A 15,403-nucleotide genomic window follows, 5' to 3' on the forward strand; every position below is an offset into this window, starting at 1 on the left:
TCTGAAAAAAACTTGAGATAAACTCAAGAGGTGATACCCACATAAGGAGAGTTAATAGAGCAAAATATCTAAAAGTACAATGAGCCCAAGGCCATCTCAAGTAGACTATATACATTTTGGCTAAGGTAATAATAAATTAACAATGTTGTATTTTCAGGTAAAATTATTTGATACTTTTGTAAATCATAAGCTTTAAGATGACAACCAAGATTTTATATTATTCCTTTCTCACAAATTTCACTTTCCTCCTATTTCAACATTTCTCCTAAGTTTTACTGAAAGGAAAAAAAAGGAAGGAAGAAACTCACAGGAAATTGTCTCTGTTGCGTTATGTAACATGTATTCCATATCATAAAGAAAAAGTGTCTCAAGACAAATCAGTCAGTGAGAAAATTTCTCATTGTGCAATTATTTAGCTATTCACATAGTTCAAGTCTGTTGCAAATGTTCTAGGCATTGATCCATAATCATTGGTTAGAACTTGGTTTATAGAGGAGAAACAGCGAAAACTCACCACTGAGAAAATTATAAATAATTGGGTTCGCAGCACTGTTGGCATATACAAGCCAGTGTGAAAATGTAAACCAGGCATATACAGTCTCTCTGTCTTCAGTGTGAGTAAACATCCCAAATACTCTGTAGAAAAAGAAGTAACAGAGAAAAACAAAACTGAAACCAAAAAATGTTTAAATAATTGAATTCAAGGTTGAACAAAGATCTCTGCTGGGCATTGGCCACTGATGGGTTATTGAGACCTATCAGGTTTAGAGGGAACTCTGGTAGCGTAGTGCCTAAAGCACTTGACTGCTAACCAGAAGGCTGGTGGTTCACCAGCCACTCCTGGGAAGGAAGATAAGGTGATCTACTTCCGTAGTGATAGTGCCTCGCAAACCCAAGGAGGGGTCGCTATCAGTCGGGTCCAACTTGATGGCATATAACAACAACAACAATCAGGTTTAGATAATTTCACTACCTGACTAGAATTCCATGGCATGATTAATAAATTAAAAGTTGAATTTGGTCAGAGAACAAGGGTCTCTTCTTTAGAATAAAGAGCAAATAAAAATTTTTGAGAGTAAGAATGCAGAAATTGGACACATAACTATCTCCCTTATTTTGTTTTGCTTTTAAGCACAATTAATGTTGGGTTAATCTATTTAAACAGCACTTCTAAACTTCAGCCCCAAGTACTTGCACTATAATTTAATTTGTTAATTGATCCATGTATTATATTTCTTCAACTCCAATCTTCTTGGGCTTGCTGAAATTTGGCTTCTAGACTCTCCTTATACAAAGAGAAGAAATAGTTTACAGTAAGGAAAATTCTGGTAATCTTAAAATTCATGAGTTTGACTTTTTAATATATTATTTTAAATTCTAAAAAATATTTATGATCTATGTAAAGAATTTTTTATGAGTGGCTCCATATGTAGACATATCTGTCTGTAAAATTTCATGCACTAACCTACATCAAGTAACTTAACAGCTATCCAATAAACTTATAGGCTGAAGATTATAATGCATTTCCTGTAGGAAGTTCCATCACATACATGAGCTTTGTGTACTATCTGTATGTTTTCAACAAGAAGGCATATGATAGAAATGTGTTTTCTGTGTAAAGTGGTGTTCTCTGGAGTACTAGTATTTTACAGAAATACAATACAGAGAGAAACAACATAGATAAATAAAATTAAGAGCATTTTTGCTTTGGCACAGCACATACTGGGCAATCCTGAACTTCTTTAGAAAAGTGAGCTTCGACTAAACCTACTGCCATGGAGTGGATTCTAACTCATAGCCACCCTATAGGACAGAGTGGAACTGCCTCACAGGGTTTCCAAGGCTGTAAATCTTTATGGAAGCAGACTGCCTCATCTTTCTTCCGCAGAGCGGCTAGTGGGTTTGAACTGCCAATCTTTTCATTAGCAGTCAAATGCCTTAACCACTGTACCCCCAGAGCTCCTTTGGTTTTGAATAGTGAGACAAAAATGTTATGCTGCAAGAAAAGTCAAAAAAAAAAAAAAACCCACTGCCATAGAGTCGATTTCGACTCAGAGCGACCCCCACTGGGTTTCTAAGGCAGTAAATCTTTATGGCAGACCTCTGGTCACATAATGCCTAAGGCATTTGCCTACTAACCAGAAGGCTGGCGGTTCAAACTCACCAGCCATTCTTTAGAAGACTGGGCAATGTATTTCCATAAAGATACTGCCTCGGAAACCCAAGGAGGGGTCTGGTCTCTATGAATCCAAATTTGCTTGTACAGAGTGGCTGGTGAGTTTGAACCACTAACCTTCTGGTTAGCAGTCAGATGCCTTAGGCACTGTGCTACCAGAGCTCCTCTGTTGCAAGGAAAAGCCCTAGAAACATAATAATATACAAAGGTAAACAAAGAAACAAACATTTGAAGAAAACGTGTGTGGTAAAGAGAAAAAAAAAAAATCTTATCTGGTTTCTTTTCTAATTGTGTATGTGTATGTATATAAAAGACTTGAAAATCTTTAACAATCTACTGTTTTCATAAATAGCCATTTGTTTTCCTTGGAAAGGAAGGTTTTAAGTCAGAAGAATAAGATAAATATTATGGAGAAGTAGCTATTTGCAAAGGGTTGAAGATAAAGTGCAAGTACCAAGATGTAGTAATTCCAAATGTGTAATCTTATGGAGTGATACTTTTATGAAACTGAGAGTTCCTAAAGATTTCAAAGGAGCTCTGGTAGCATAGTGCCTAAGGCACTTGACTGCTAACCAGAAGGCTGGGAGTTCAAACCCTCCAGCCACTCCTCAGAAGGAAGGTTGGGCAATTTACTTCCATAGAGATACTGCCTCGAAACCCAAGGAGGGGTCGCTATGAGTCAGATTTGACTCCAAGGCAGTGAGTTTGGTTTTTTTCTTTTTAAAGAATAGAAAAAGAGAAGAAAACCCATTCAGGATCATAGCATGTTCATAGAGTTCTTAAGATCAGGAAGTATCATCTAGAAAAAGACCAAAATAAATTTGTATTGGATTTCTATGAGTCAGGAAAATAAGAAGGGAAGCATGGAAGGATATAGAGGGCAACATCATGGTTGTTTTCTTGTGAGTAGGCATGTCTCAAGAATCTAAGCTGCTGAAAATCATGTAACTTTAAGACCATGTCTGTAGCAAAAAAAGCACCATTGAATAAAAATTCATTATCCTTCCTTCTCCAGTGAAAAGACTATTAAGCAATCAAAACAAGGGCCAAAGAGAATGAGAAATTTTTGCAGCTGCTTATACCACCTTTAATCTGTGGGACTCCAGCCAAAGCCGCCTCTCTCCAGAGTCCCCAGCTGTGAGGAGTAAGATTCTGACTCCGAATTAGGGGAAAGTGAGAGGAAAAACCCTAGCTTAAGTTTGAAACCTATTGTAAACAGAATTAGCATTGCCTTGGAACCTGTCAAAGTGCAATGGTTATGATAATTCCCAGTAAAGTTGGCTGGTTATGAAGTTTAAGGTATACCACTGCCCTTACATCTGCATTCAAGTCATTGGTCAACTGCTTTTATTTAGTAGTCTGTCCTCAGTGTAACAAATAACATACTTTTCCTCACTGAAAAATTCTGTGCTGATTTTTATTAATTTCCAGTTCAGGCTTGATTCACAGACATCAGGAAATGGATTTTCTCTCTTTCTGTTTAAATTTTCAGCGTGCAGTATCTGCTTTGATTTCATTTATTTTTAATGCTCACCAATGCACTTTTAAATATAATAAGAATGCCAATAAAACACTCTTATTTTTGTATCCTTTATATAGAATCTGTCACAAGTTCTTATGCCTTTGAGAACAAAGTTTTGGAAAATTCATTTGTTCTGATCAAAACAGAACTCCAAAGCTGTAAATGAATTTTTTGCATTAGAACTTCTTCCTCATCTAAGACTCAAAAACCAGCCACTCTTCGGAAGGAAGGTTAGGCAATCTACTTCCGTAGAGATACTGCCTCGGAAACTTTTTTTTTTGGAAGGCTTAACACTTAGCTTGAAGACGTTGGGGTGGGGGGGGGGGACACATCTGTTTTATGTCTGTCATCCACAGAGGATGTACATGGACAAAAGCATGTATCTGAGCACTTAAAAAAGCTATTTGTCTTACCTGTAGGTTCTATAGTCAGTAACAACACAGAATCATCCTGCTGGGCAAGGTATCAAGGCAAAGGGTTTGCATTGTTCTCTGGCTTTTAAGGTGACCTTTAATTAAAATTAAAAATCACAAGTCACCTCATTTGCAAATAATTTGGTGAACTTTACCTCTTTAGCACGTTGAGGATGCTAATTGGTAGATAGCAAATGGCAAACACCAAAAGCACAACCATCAGCATCCTGGCTGTTTTCCGTCTGGCTCGGATCTGCTTTATTTCAGCAGCCACGGCACTAATCCGGAACTTGGTCTGCTGTCCTGACCCTCGAGGCTGTGAAACAGGATGCAGGGGCTTCCATTTTCTCTGAACTACAGATGATGTTCCAGGGATCTGAAAGGAGAATGGAATCACACCCTTTATTGCTATCTAGCTTAGGAAACTTCCATTTTGGAGCTGTAATTAGAAGATTGAGTTAGTTAGGAGAACATCCCAGAGGCCTGAGATTCAAATTCTGACAGCATCTGGGAGGTGTGAGGGCTTGTTTTCTCAGAATATTTGCTGAGTATAGTATGTTCTTGATTAATAGGTTGAGTGCCAAATAGCAATTTGGGCTGAAACTTTGTTGAAACATGGCATTTTTGTCAAGGTTTAAAGGAGAAATGGAAAGAAATACCTTTATAAAAGTAAAAGCAAAAACTCAGGAAGGAAAAAGATAAAGGGATGAATTATAAACGCTGGTTCAGCTCAGATAACCTAAACTTGCTGAAAAGGAAAACCTAGCAGGTAATAGTTGTAAATGTAACCTGAATGTATTTTTCATGCATCAATACTGCCATCTACTGCCAGACAGAGAGATAAGAGTTAATTACCCAATATATTTTACTAGTTTGTCACTTCTCAGGTAGGTCAATGTAAATCTTTGAATGAAGGGAATGAAAAACAAATAAAATATTCTCTGTTGTTTTCTATCTGTTATAAAATTCTTAAAACCAATTTTTCAGTCTGATTCTTTAAAATACTCACATGTACTTTGAGAATCCCTTTTGGTCTTACATTAACATTTCAAGTAGCTAGAATTTAACAAGTTACATAACTTGTACTTTTCCATTTCTTTTCAAAGTTATTTGATAATAGCAGGGAGTCCCTCCAAGTGTAACATTCCCTTAATTATGAGTTCATGAAGATCGATAGGGTCTAGTGTGCAAAACAATAAAATTCAACATGTACAATTTTTTTAACTGGAAAATATGCGAACAAACACAACAAAGACCATTTTCATTCTCTTAAGATTATTCAACTGTTGTTTTTATCTCTGTGCTACAAGCCAGGACAGACCAATGTATTCTTGTGGTGCCTGGGAATGGGAGTTCAATAAATTCTGTTGTTTCATACACTACAGGATCCAAGTTCACCAGATAATCTTTAATTTGAGAGCAGAATTTTACTTTGATGCCCACACAGATGAATTAATATGATTTTCTCCTTGTCTGTAACTATTCTCTCAAAGAAGAAAAAGAAGATGATGTTAATGAAAGCCTGCCCTTATGTAGGAAAACATTTGACAAAATCATTTCTCTTTGAACTCTGCATGTTCTATCATGTAAATTGCTCTTAGTAAAGGAAACACTCAATCTTCTAATCCATCCATGGGGGGAGACAGGAGCTGACATTCTTCCTTTTCCATGAGTTTCTTTTTAAATTAGGTTTCTGGGGAAGCAGCAATGAATGGTGGAAAGTTCCAGAACTTTAACATGAGTAACCCTGCAAGTGTCTGCCAAATGGTCTTGAACCGTTTTCTAAATGATCTCTGAGAGATCATTTCAACTTTAGTGATGCTATTATTGAGTGCTCCCCTGAAGGAAAGAATCAATGTCCTGCATCTGATGACTTGGGCAACCACCAGCCACAGAGTTCCCATAAGGAGAAACTGACACAGGGAGTGTAGCTCTGGTCCCTGCAATCAGGAAGGGGAAAAAAAAATGATGATGTCCCTATTTAGAAAAGGAGCTAAATAAGTACCCAAGATGCTTAATCTATCACTCAGTTTCCAAACCAAACCAAAATACTAGTTGCCTGCAGTGATCTCATGTGTTTCAGAGTAGAATTGTGTTCCATAGAGTTTTCAGTGGCTGTTTTTGCAGAATTAGATCACTAAGGCTTTCTTCTAAGCCAGTTCTGAGTTGACGTGAACCTCCAACCTTTCAGTTAGCAGCTGAATGAATTAACAGTTTGCATCACCCAGGAAGTTCTCACTCAACTTAAGGGACATATAAATCTCCCCATTGATAGCTGCCCATGCTCAGCATAATATTAAGAGCAATCACTGTTACTAACTTCACAGCAGTCACTGTGCATAATTTTGAGTAATCCTTAAAGTATCCCCCAAAATAGGTCACTGTAAATACCATTTCACAAATGATGAAGCAAATATTGAGAAGAATAAATAAAATATCCAAGTCTCTATCTTTAATAAGTGACAAGGCAGAATTTTCACAGAGGTCTGACTAACAGCAGAACTCATTGTTTTCCAGTGTGATACATGGCTTCCATTTTAAAATTAGAGGCAATGTGATATAAATGCCAGTGAATTTTCTACTACCAGTCTAGTTACATAAAAGCAAAAATGATCATACAAATGGACTTTGGGAGAATCAGCCCGGGAAGCTGTCCACGTGGTATGACATCAGAAGCTCGGGAAATGGCTTCCCATGGTATGTCATGACTGTGGAAAGCACATACACACAAACAAACATACACACAAATGCATGCACCGTTATTATTCCACCAGGATAAATAAGCTTTACAAACTATCCTTGACACAAAAATGCATCTTTGAAGAGGTATTACCACAGTTTATAAATTAGAAATAACATGAAATGATGGACCTTAAAACTTTCCCTGTCTTAAGTAGTGTTTGTGATCAGGGTGAAATTATAAAGGGTAACACATTGCAGACATTAAAAGAGAAATAAGAGGATATAATGAACAACCAATATATTTGCCAACTTAAATGAAGTAGAAAAATTACTTCAAGGACAGTGATTGCCAAAGTTGATAAGTACAAACCTTCCAACAAGATAGGTTTATTGATAAATTCTGTCATATAATAAAGAACAAATAGAACCAATCTTACACAGACTCCTTGAAATTTGAAGAAAAGAGAAACAGTTTTCAACTAATCTTATGAGTTCACAGTTATCCTAATAATCAGATAAAGACACAACAAAAGAAAACTACAGATCAAATATCCCTCATGAACAGAGATACAAAACTCCTTAAAAATATATTTATTATCAAATTGAATCCACCAATACATAAAAATGGTAATAGATTTTATAAACACTTGGATTTATCCAAGCAGTGCAAAGTTGGTTTACCATTCAAAAATCCATCAAAATAATTTTTCATATTAACAAATTAAAAGAATAAATATATGATCATCTCAGTAAAGAAAAAGGATAAAAACTCTCAGCAAACCAGTAATTGAAAGAAACTTTCATAATCTGATAAAAAGGAATCTGTGAAAAGCCTTTAGCTTTCATCCTTTGTTAAGGAGAAAACACTTGCCTCTAAGATTTGGAATAAGGTGAAGAATTCTTCTCTCACCACTTCTATTCAACATGGTACTGGAGGTCCTAACTAGTACAGGAACACAGGAAAAATAAATAAAAGTCATACAGATTGAAAGTGATTTACTATCATCTTTTTTTTTTTCATAGATAACATGATGATTTACATAGAAAAGTCTAAGGAATCTGCAAAAGCATTACTAGTGTTAATAGATGAATTTAGCAAGCTGCAGAACACCAAATCAATAAACAAAAATCAATTGTATTTCTATACACTATAAGTAATCCAAAAATTAAATTAAAATACAACACTGTTTGTTTTTTTAATTGTCTCTTATTTTCCTAGTTTGGTAGTGTGGAAGTCTAGGCATTTGATTTGAGATCTTTCTTTAAAAAATATATATAGATATTTACAGCTAATATTTTTCCTCTAAACACTATTTTTGCTGCATTCTGTAAGTTTTGCTATGTTGTATTTTCATTCTTACTCATCTCAAAATGTTTTCTATATCTCCTTGTGATATCTTCTTTTGTTATTTAGAAGTGTGTTGTTTATTGTCCACATATTTGTAATGCTCTATTTTGGGAGCTCTGGTGGTGTGGTGCCTAAGGCATTTGACTGCTAACCAGAAGGCTGGTGGTTCAAACCCACCGGCCACTCATCAGAAGGAAGATGAGGCAATGTACTTCCATAGAGATATCACCTTGGAAACCCAAGGAGGGGTCGCTATGAGTTGGATCTGATTGGATGGGTGTGAGTTTTGTTTGGTTTGGTTTGGTTTATGGTTAATTTATAGTAAGATTCTACTGTGGCAAGAGAAGGAGGTCTGTTTTCATAGTGGTTACAGCAACTGACTGGTAACCAAAAAGTCAGTGGTTCAAACCCACTAGACCCGCCACAGAAAAAGGATGAGGCAGTCTGCTTCCATAAAGAAACCCTTTGGGACAGTTCTACTCTGTCTTAAAGGGTCACTATGAGTCAGAATCAACTAGATGGTAGTGGGTTTGTTATTTTGGTGGTAGGAGAATGCACATTTTATGATTTCTAGCCTTTCAATGCATTGAGGCTTGTTTTATAACCTAGCACATGTCTTTCCTGCTCTTATTGGGTAAAGTATTCTGTGGACATCTGTTAGGTCCAATTGGTTGTTAATTTGTCCAAGTCTTCTTTATCCTCCTTGTTTTATACATCATTGAAAGTTGAATACTGAAGCCTTCAACTATTACTGTTGAATTGTCTGTTTCTTCCTTTAATTCCATCAGTTCTTGCTTCATGTATTTTGGTGTTCTGTTTTATATATATGTATATATATATATATATATAAGCTCTGATGGCATAGTGCCTAAGGCTTTTGACTGCTAACCAGAAGGCTGGAGGTTCAAACCCATCAGTCTCTCCTCGGAAGGAAGGTTGAACAATCTACTTCCATAGAGATGTAGAAACCCATTGCTGACTCGACAGCAATGAGTTGTATGTATATGCATATGTGTGTGTGTATAATTTTTATATCTTCCTAATGGATTGACTCTTTTACTTACCATTATAAAAACTAGTAATTTTTGTTAATGTTTCTTTTTTCTAATGTTAGTATAGACACTCTAGCCCACTTTTGGTTACTGTTTGAATAGCACATCATTTTCCATTCTTTTGCATTTAGTCTATTTGTGTCTTTTAATGTAAAGTGTGCCTCTTGTAGACAGCATATAGTCATACCATGTTTTTGAGCCATTGTGCCAATCTCTGCTTTTTGATTTGAGTGTTTTATTTATTTACATTAAATGTAATTATTACTAAAGATATGATTTACATTTGCCATTTTGCTATTTATTTTCTACATGTCTTATGCTTTTTTTGTCCTCTTAGTCCTCTATTTTTGCTTTTTTCTCTATGTTAAGTAGACATTTTCTAGCTTGCCATTTTAATTCCATCATTGTTTGTTTCATGACAATTTTCACTATTTACTTAGTGGTTTCCCTGGGAATTACCATTAACATATTAACTTAAACAATCTGTTTTGAAATGCTAACCATTTCAATAATGTAAAGAAAGAAAAACTCACTTGTTCCAATATAGCTTTTTCCTTCCTATCATCTTTTGTGTGATTGTCATACAAATTACATCTTTATACATTATAATCCCAATCTTTACAATTTTATAATTCTGACTTTATGCATTTATATTTTAAGTAAGACACAAGAAGAAAAGAATTACAAACAAAACTGTATTTATACTCTTTTATATTTATCAATATAGTTACTTTAATTTGTGCTTTTTATTCCATTGGTGGACTTGAATTACTCTCTCAATGATTTTGCCTCTGCAATTACCCTTTTCTGTACATTTCCACATATTAGTAGACTTGTCATTACCTAATATTAATTATATTATGTTCTCATAGAAGAAAGTTGAAGTATAAACGATAATAGAAAAGACTGTGTGATAAGGAGAGGAAAGGGGAAGTTGTTTCAAGTTATAGTTCTTGGAAAACTGAAATATGGTTTCAGACTCAAATACTTATTACAACTAATCTCTAATGCCTCACATAGTACCTGACACACAGTAGGTATGTAATAAGTATTTGTTAAGTGAAGGAGCATATTCAGATGATTAAAATGAAAGTTTTTATCTATATGAAACCTAGAACTATAAAACATGCTGCCAGATGTACCTAAGAGCAGCAAGCTCCTAACGTAATATTACGCAGTTTTAAAAAGGAGGTTTTAGAAAGTCTGTAGAGTTTTCTGGCTTAGTTCTCTGAGTCATATTGTCAAAGAAAGAGAGAATTTAATTAAATGACTATAGCAAAGCACTGGGTAGTTCTTTTAATGATGTTTAAAGTTCTTAAGAAAGTCAGACAAGGACACATGACTTGCTCACTAATAACCTTGCACTCACTAATTCAAAAGCACATAACAGATTCCATGCATCTTTGTAATTTTAAACAAATCGGACAGGCTCTCCATTTGATGGCTCACTTGATGTAGCCTATGGCACACATAATGCCCTAAAACTGTTTATTGACATTAACAGTTGGAAATTGAGAATTGCTCAAGCAGAATTCAACATAATCACCCATTTGGGGTCAATTTACTTTATTGTGCCTGCTAAAGTGAGCTCAGCTGAACTGCTGTATTCCATTCCAATCTGTTTAGTAAATGTTTTTAGTTTCACAGCTCAGGCATTTTATTGCAGATCTTCTGAATCATATGGCTTATACTAACCAGGAAAATTCATCAAAAGAATGTGATTATTTGTAAAAAATTTTGAACTTATTTTAGAGTTTGGGAAATTGAGAACCATATGCTTAGATAAAGGAGAACTAAATTGGTGGAAGTTTGGTAGTCATTCATATATTCAACAAACATTTTTTTAAAAAACATTTCTCTGTGCAAGGCACCATGTTAATAAAGTGTTGAGGCTACTATAGTTTATAAGACAGATCCAGGTACAACTCTCAAGGAATTTTATAGTTAGGGCAGTTAGTAAATGAATGATCAAATACAAGCATTTATTATATACGTATAATTCATGCCAACTAGGAAAAGTATAGAAAATTGAAAAAGTTCTTAACAATGAACATTCCCAGTCAAAAATCTCAAACTAAACTTGGAATATGTTTATTGCTACAAATTTATTAAATGCCTTTTCTCCCTTTCAGGTAATTTTTAAAGTTCTAACTGTTCCGTGAATGTTTCTCTGAGTAATTAGGCAGTGAATTCCCTTGTCCTACTTTTTCCCATCACTTTCTTTTATTCTTCTACTTATTTTTATGTAAAAATAATTTTTTAGATAACAGATATGTGCTAAGCAGATGCTATTGGAGAGATACAAGATGAAGTCTAATGTGTACTGTTTTCCTCTTGGCAGAGCTGAGGACACAGATAAGCCATCATAATGCTATTTCAAGGTGTTATTAAAGGGATGTGTTTATGAAAGCAGCCACACAAATATATTCAACAAATTCCTGCCTGTTATTTTACAAATATGTGCAGAATCAGTTGAAAGGCTGATTAATGGCATATGCTACCAAGGTCTTGTACTTACTGAACAGTTTCTAATCTCTAGGCACTTGTATTCATTTATCAAAAAGGCCTAGTAATCCTTGAGGTAGATGCCATAGAAGTCTACTTTAAAAATCATAAAATGGAAACACAGAAATTTAAGTAATTGACAATATTCATTATAAGTAGTAAGTGGCAGAATTTGGATTTGAACCCATGCAGGCTGGCCCTTGAGTTTGTGCTTCAATGTCTTTATAGCATATCATTCTCCAGTATCCATTCCCCACCTCATGAGAAGATCCCCATTGTCATGTGACTTCTAATGTCTTTCTGTAAAAGGAGAATATTCTCCACCTTTATGGTTAAACTTAAGCATGTGACTTATTTGGGTCAATGAAAAATGAACAGATATAATATATGCCAATTCAAAGCAGAATTTTTAAGAGATATTATATATTTCCTCCAGATCTATTGCTCTTTCCCTCTGTCACAGAATAATATGTTCCAGAAAGGACTTTTCCTTAGCCTGGTTTCTGGAGTGAGGGGACATATGAAACAGGCCACAGCCAACACTAATGTGAATGAGACATAAATGGCTGTGTGTGTTTTGTTGTTGTTTTCCCCACGACAGAATAACCTACCAAAAACTGACTGATAGAAAAATAGGTACCAAGAAATGGGGTGCTATAGTAACCAAAACAAACAAATGCATTGCAGTCCAGTCCATTCTGACTCCTGGTGGCACCATGTATGTTAGAGTAGAATTGCATTCCATAGGGTTTTCACTGGCTATAGTCCTAGGGAAGCTGATCACCAGGTTTTTCTTCTGGGTGGATTTGAACTGCCAACCTTTTGATTTGTACCAAAAATCCATTGCCATTGAGTTGATTTTGATTTATAATGACCCTATATGATAGAATAGAATTGCCTCATAGGGTTTCCAAGGCTGTAATCTTCATGTGACAGACTGCCACATCTTTCTCCTGTGGAACCACTGGTGGGTTTGAACTGCCAACCTTTCAGTTAGCAGCTGAGAGCTTTGGCCACTGTGCCACCAAAGCTCTTTTGGTTAGTAGCTGAAAAGCATTTTGTGCCACCCAGGAACCTCTACAGTAACTAAAATATGTGGAACTGCATCATGGTCAGGTGATGAGTGTTGAAGAAACTGTCACTGAGATTGGAAAATTGCAACCTTTTTTGTAGCAGTACACACTTATTACTTTAAGCAAAAAAGGTGGGAAACAGAATGTTATTAAATGTTGTTGGTGGCTGCATTTAAAGTCATGAAGGAGATGACTTGTTACCAAAAAGAAAACAGAGAGAGAAGAAAAAAAAAGAAAAGAGAGAGAAGAGCTTGAAATTGTGACACTTGGTGTTGAAAAATGCAACTGCTGCTCAAATCCAACCAGTAAAAGAAAATCTTGAAAAATACTTTGAGTAATAAAGGCTGATTAAGACCAAAATTAAGACTCATCCTCAAAGACCAAGTAAAAGTTTGTGAAAATCTCTGAGTGAATTAAGGCAGCCCCTGCAAATCCTTTCATTTGGATAAAATGTGTCAGAGAAAGTGAACTAAAGGCATGGCTCTCCACAGAAGTCTGATAAGCTCAAAGTACTGATAGTAAATTTAGCCAGAAGAGATACATCTCAAAGGGCTGTGGGTGTGGTTATTAGTTTAAGGGCTGATAAGAGTGAATTTGTTTGTTAAAAAAAAAAAAAAAAAAAAAAAACTAATTTAAAAAGACAGATTACTCTAGATGCTCTGGTCAACCAATACTCCAAAGACCATATAGCAGGCTAAGAGGCGCTTCACCCCATAAAGGCCTATTTTTCAATCTGTTGTTGTGGTGATGTGTCGAGGGCATTCCAACTCAATTTGCTCATCAGATATGACCAAAAGGATGACAATAAAAAAAGGACCTTCTGGCGAGCTGCCTCAATAGAACAGGGGACCAAGAAGCTACTCCCAGAAAACCAAAACCAAAGCAAACCAAACCCACCGAAATCAACTGGGACCCTATAGAAGAGTAAAACTGCTCCATAGATTTCCCAAGGGGTATAAATCTTTACAGAAGCAGACTGTCTTTCTCCCATAGAGTACCTGGTGGGTTCAAAGTGCTGACCTTTTGGTTAGCAGCCAATGCTGCATCCACTGTGCCACCAGAGCTCCTCAGAAGTAGACTAAAAGACCCATTGCCTTAGAGTCATTTCTGACTCAAAGTAACCCTATGGGACTAATGGAAGTGCCTCATAGTGTTTCCAAGGCTGTAATGTTTACAGAAGCACACTGCCACATCTTACTACCATGGAGTGGCACGTGGGTTTAAACTATCCACCTTGCATAACTACCTTATATCACCAGGGTTCCTATAGAAAGCAGAGATAGGAACAATTCAAGATTCAAGATTCACTTATTACCTCAATGGCAGAGCAGCCTTTGAAGCCCAGTCTGATGGGATTTTAGGATTTATATGATCATACTTTGGACATGTCAGGAGGAACAAGTCCCTGGAGAAGAGAATCATGCTTGGCAACGTAAAGGTTCAGCAAAAAAGAGGAAGAGCCTCAGTGAGATGGCTTGACATGGTGGCTGCAACAATGAGCTCAAACATAGCAACGATTATGAGGATGGTGCAGGACCGAGTGGTATTTCATTCTGTTTTACCGTGACTTCTGTCACATTATAAGTCTGAAATGACTGGACAACACCTACAAACAACAGTGATTTTAAAGGAATCTCTGGGTTGTGCAAACAGTTAAGCATTGGACTATTAGCTGAAAGGCTGGTGGTTCAAACCTACCCAGCCACCCAGTGTTCTGCTTCTGGAAAGGTCAATGCCTTCAAAACCCTGTGAAGCACATTTTTACTCTGTGTGCATGAGGTAGTCACCATGAGTTGGAATCAACTTGATGGCAACTGACAAGCAACTTTGAAATATTTGCTATTCTCCTTTACAAACTTAAGCACTTATTATATATAGTTCCTGTTCCACTCCTGCACTCTAGATGTGTGTTTTTTATGTTTTTGGAAGTGGTGGGAATGGAGGAATATTGATCTATTTAGTTGATAGCTACCTGATCAAAAAAGCCATATCCAGATGTGGATGTAGGGATTGTCATGAGATCCTTGACTTCAGGTCTGATGATAGGATTGCATGGCACTGTAAGAGGTGTAGGAGCTCAGGCAGCATAGTGCCTAAGACACTTGACTGCTAAGCAGAAGGCTGGCAGTTCAAAACCACCAGCCACTTCTCAGAAGGAAGGTTGGGCAATTTCCATAGTGATACTGCCTCGTAAACCCAAGGAGGGGTCACTATGAGTCAGTTTTGACTCAACGGCACGTAACAACAACAACAACAATAAGAGTTGTAAGGAGGCCTGGAGGTGCAATGGTTAAGTGTTCAGCTGCTAATCAAAAAGTTGGCAGTTTGAACCTCCAGCCACTCCACAGGAGAAAGATGTGGTAGTTTGTTTCCATAAAGATTACATCCTTTGAAATACTATGGGGCAATTCTACTATGTCATATGTGGTTGCTATAGGGTCACTAGGAGTCAGAATGGACTCAGTGACAACGTGGTTTATAGGAGTTGTATTCTATGGAGAGGATCCAATATTTTGTATACAGAAGGAAAATGAATACTTGTGACCAAGATTGTGAACCACAATAGATTGTTTCATTCTTTATAACAACATTAAACATTTTTACCCATTGTTATATTATGCACAGTGCCTTT

At 36.2% G+C, this 15,403-nt stretch overlaps 1 protein-coding gene across 1 annotated transcript in view; it reads right to left on the reverse strand.

The window, feature by feature from the left end:
- HCRTR2 (hypocretin receptor 2) overlaps positions 1 to 15,403 on the reverse strand; it is a 159,362-nt gene that overhangs the window by 5,070 nt on the left and 138,889 nt on the right. Inside the window, exons 5-6 of the mRNA XM_007945623.2 lie at positions 4,267 to 4,487; positions 515 to 636 (exon numbers count right to left, since the gene is read on the reverse strand). Coding sequence (XP_007943814.2) covers positions 515 to 636; positions 4,267 to 4,487 — 343 coding nt within the window. The remainder of the gene's footprint in view (positions 1 to 514; positions 637 to 4,266; positions 4,488 to 15,403) is intronic.

The sequence above is a fragment of the Orycteropus afer genome, unplaced genomic scaffold (assembly GCF_000298275.1).
Source record: "Orycteropus afer afer isolate SDZICR_OR568_19922 unplaced genomic scaffold, OryAfe1.0 scaffold00140, whole genome shotgun sequence".
Classification (NCBI taxonomy): Eukaryota; Metazoa; Chordata; class Mammalia; order Tubulidentata; family Orycteropodidae; genus Orycteropus; species Orycteropus afer.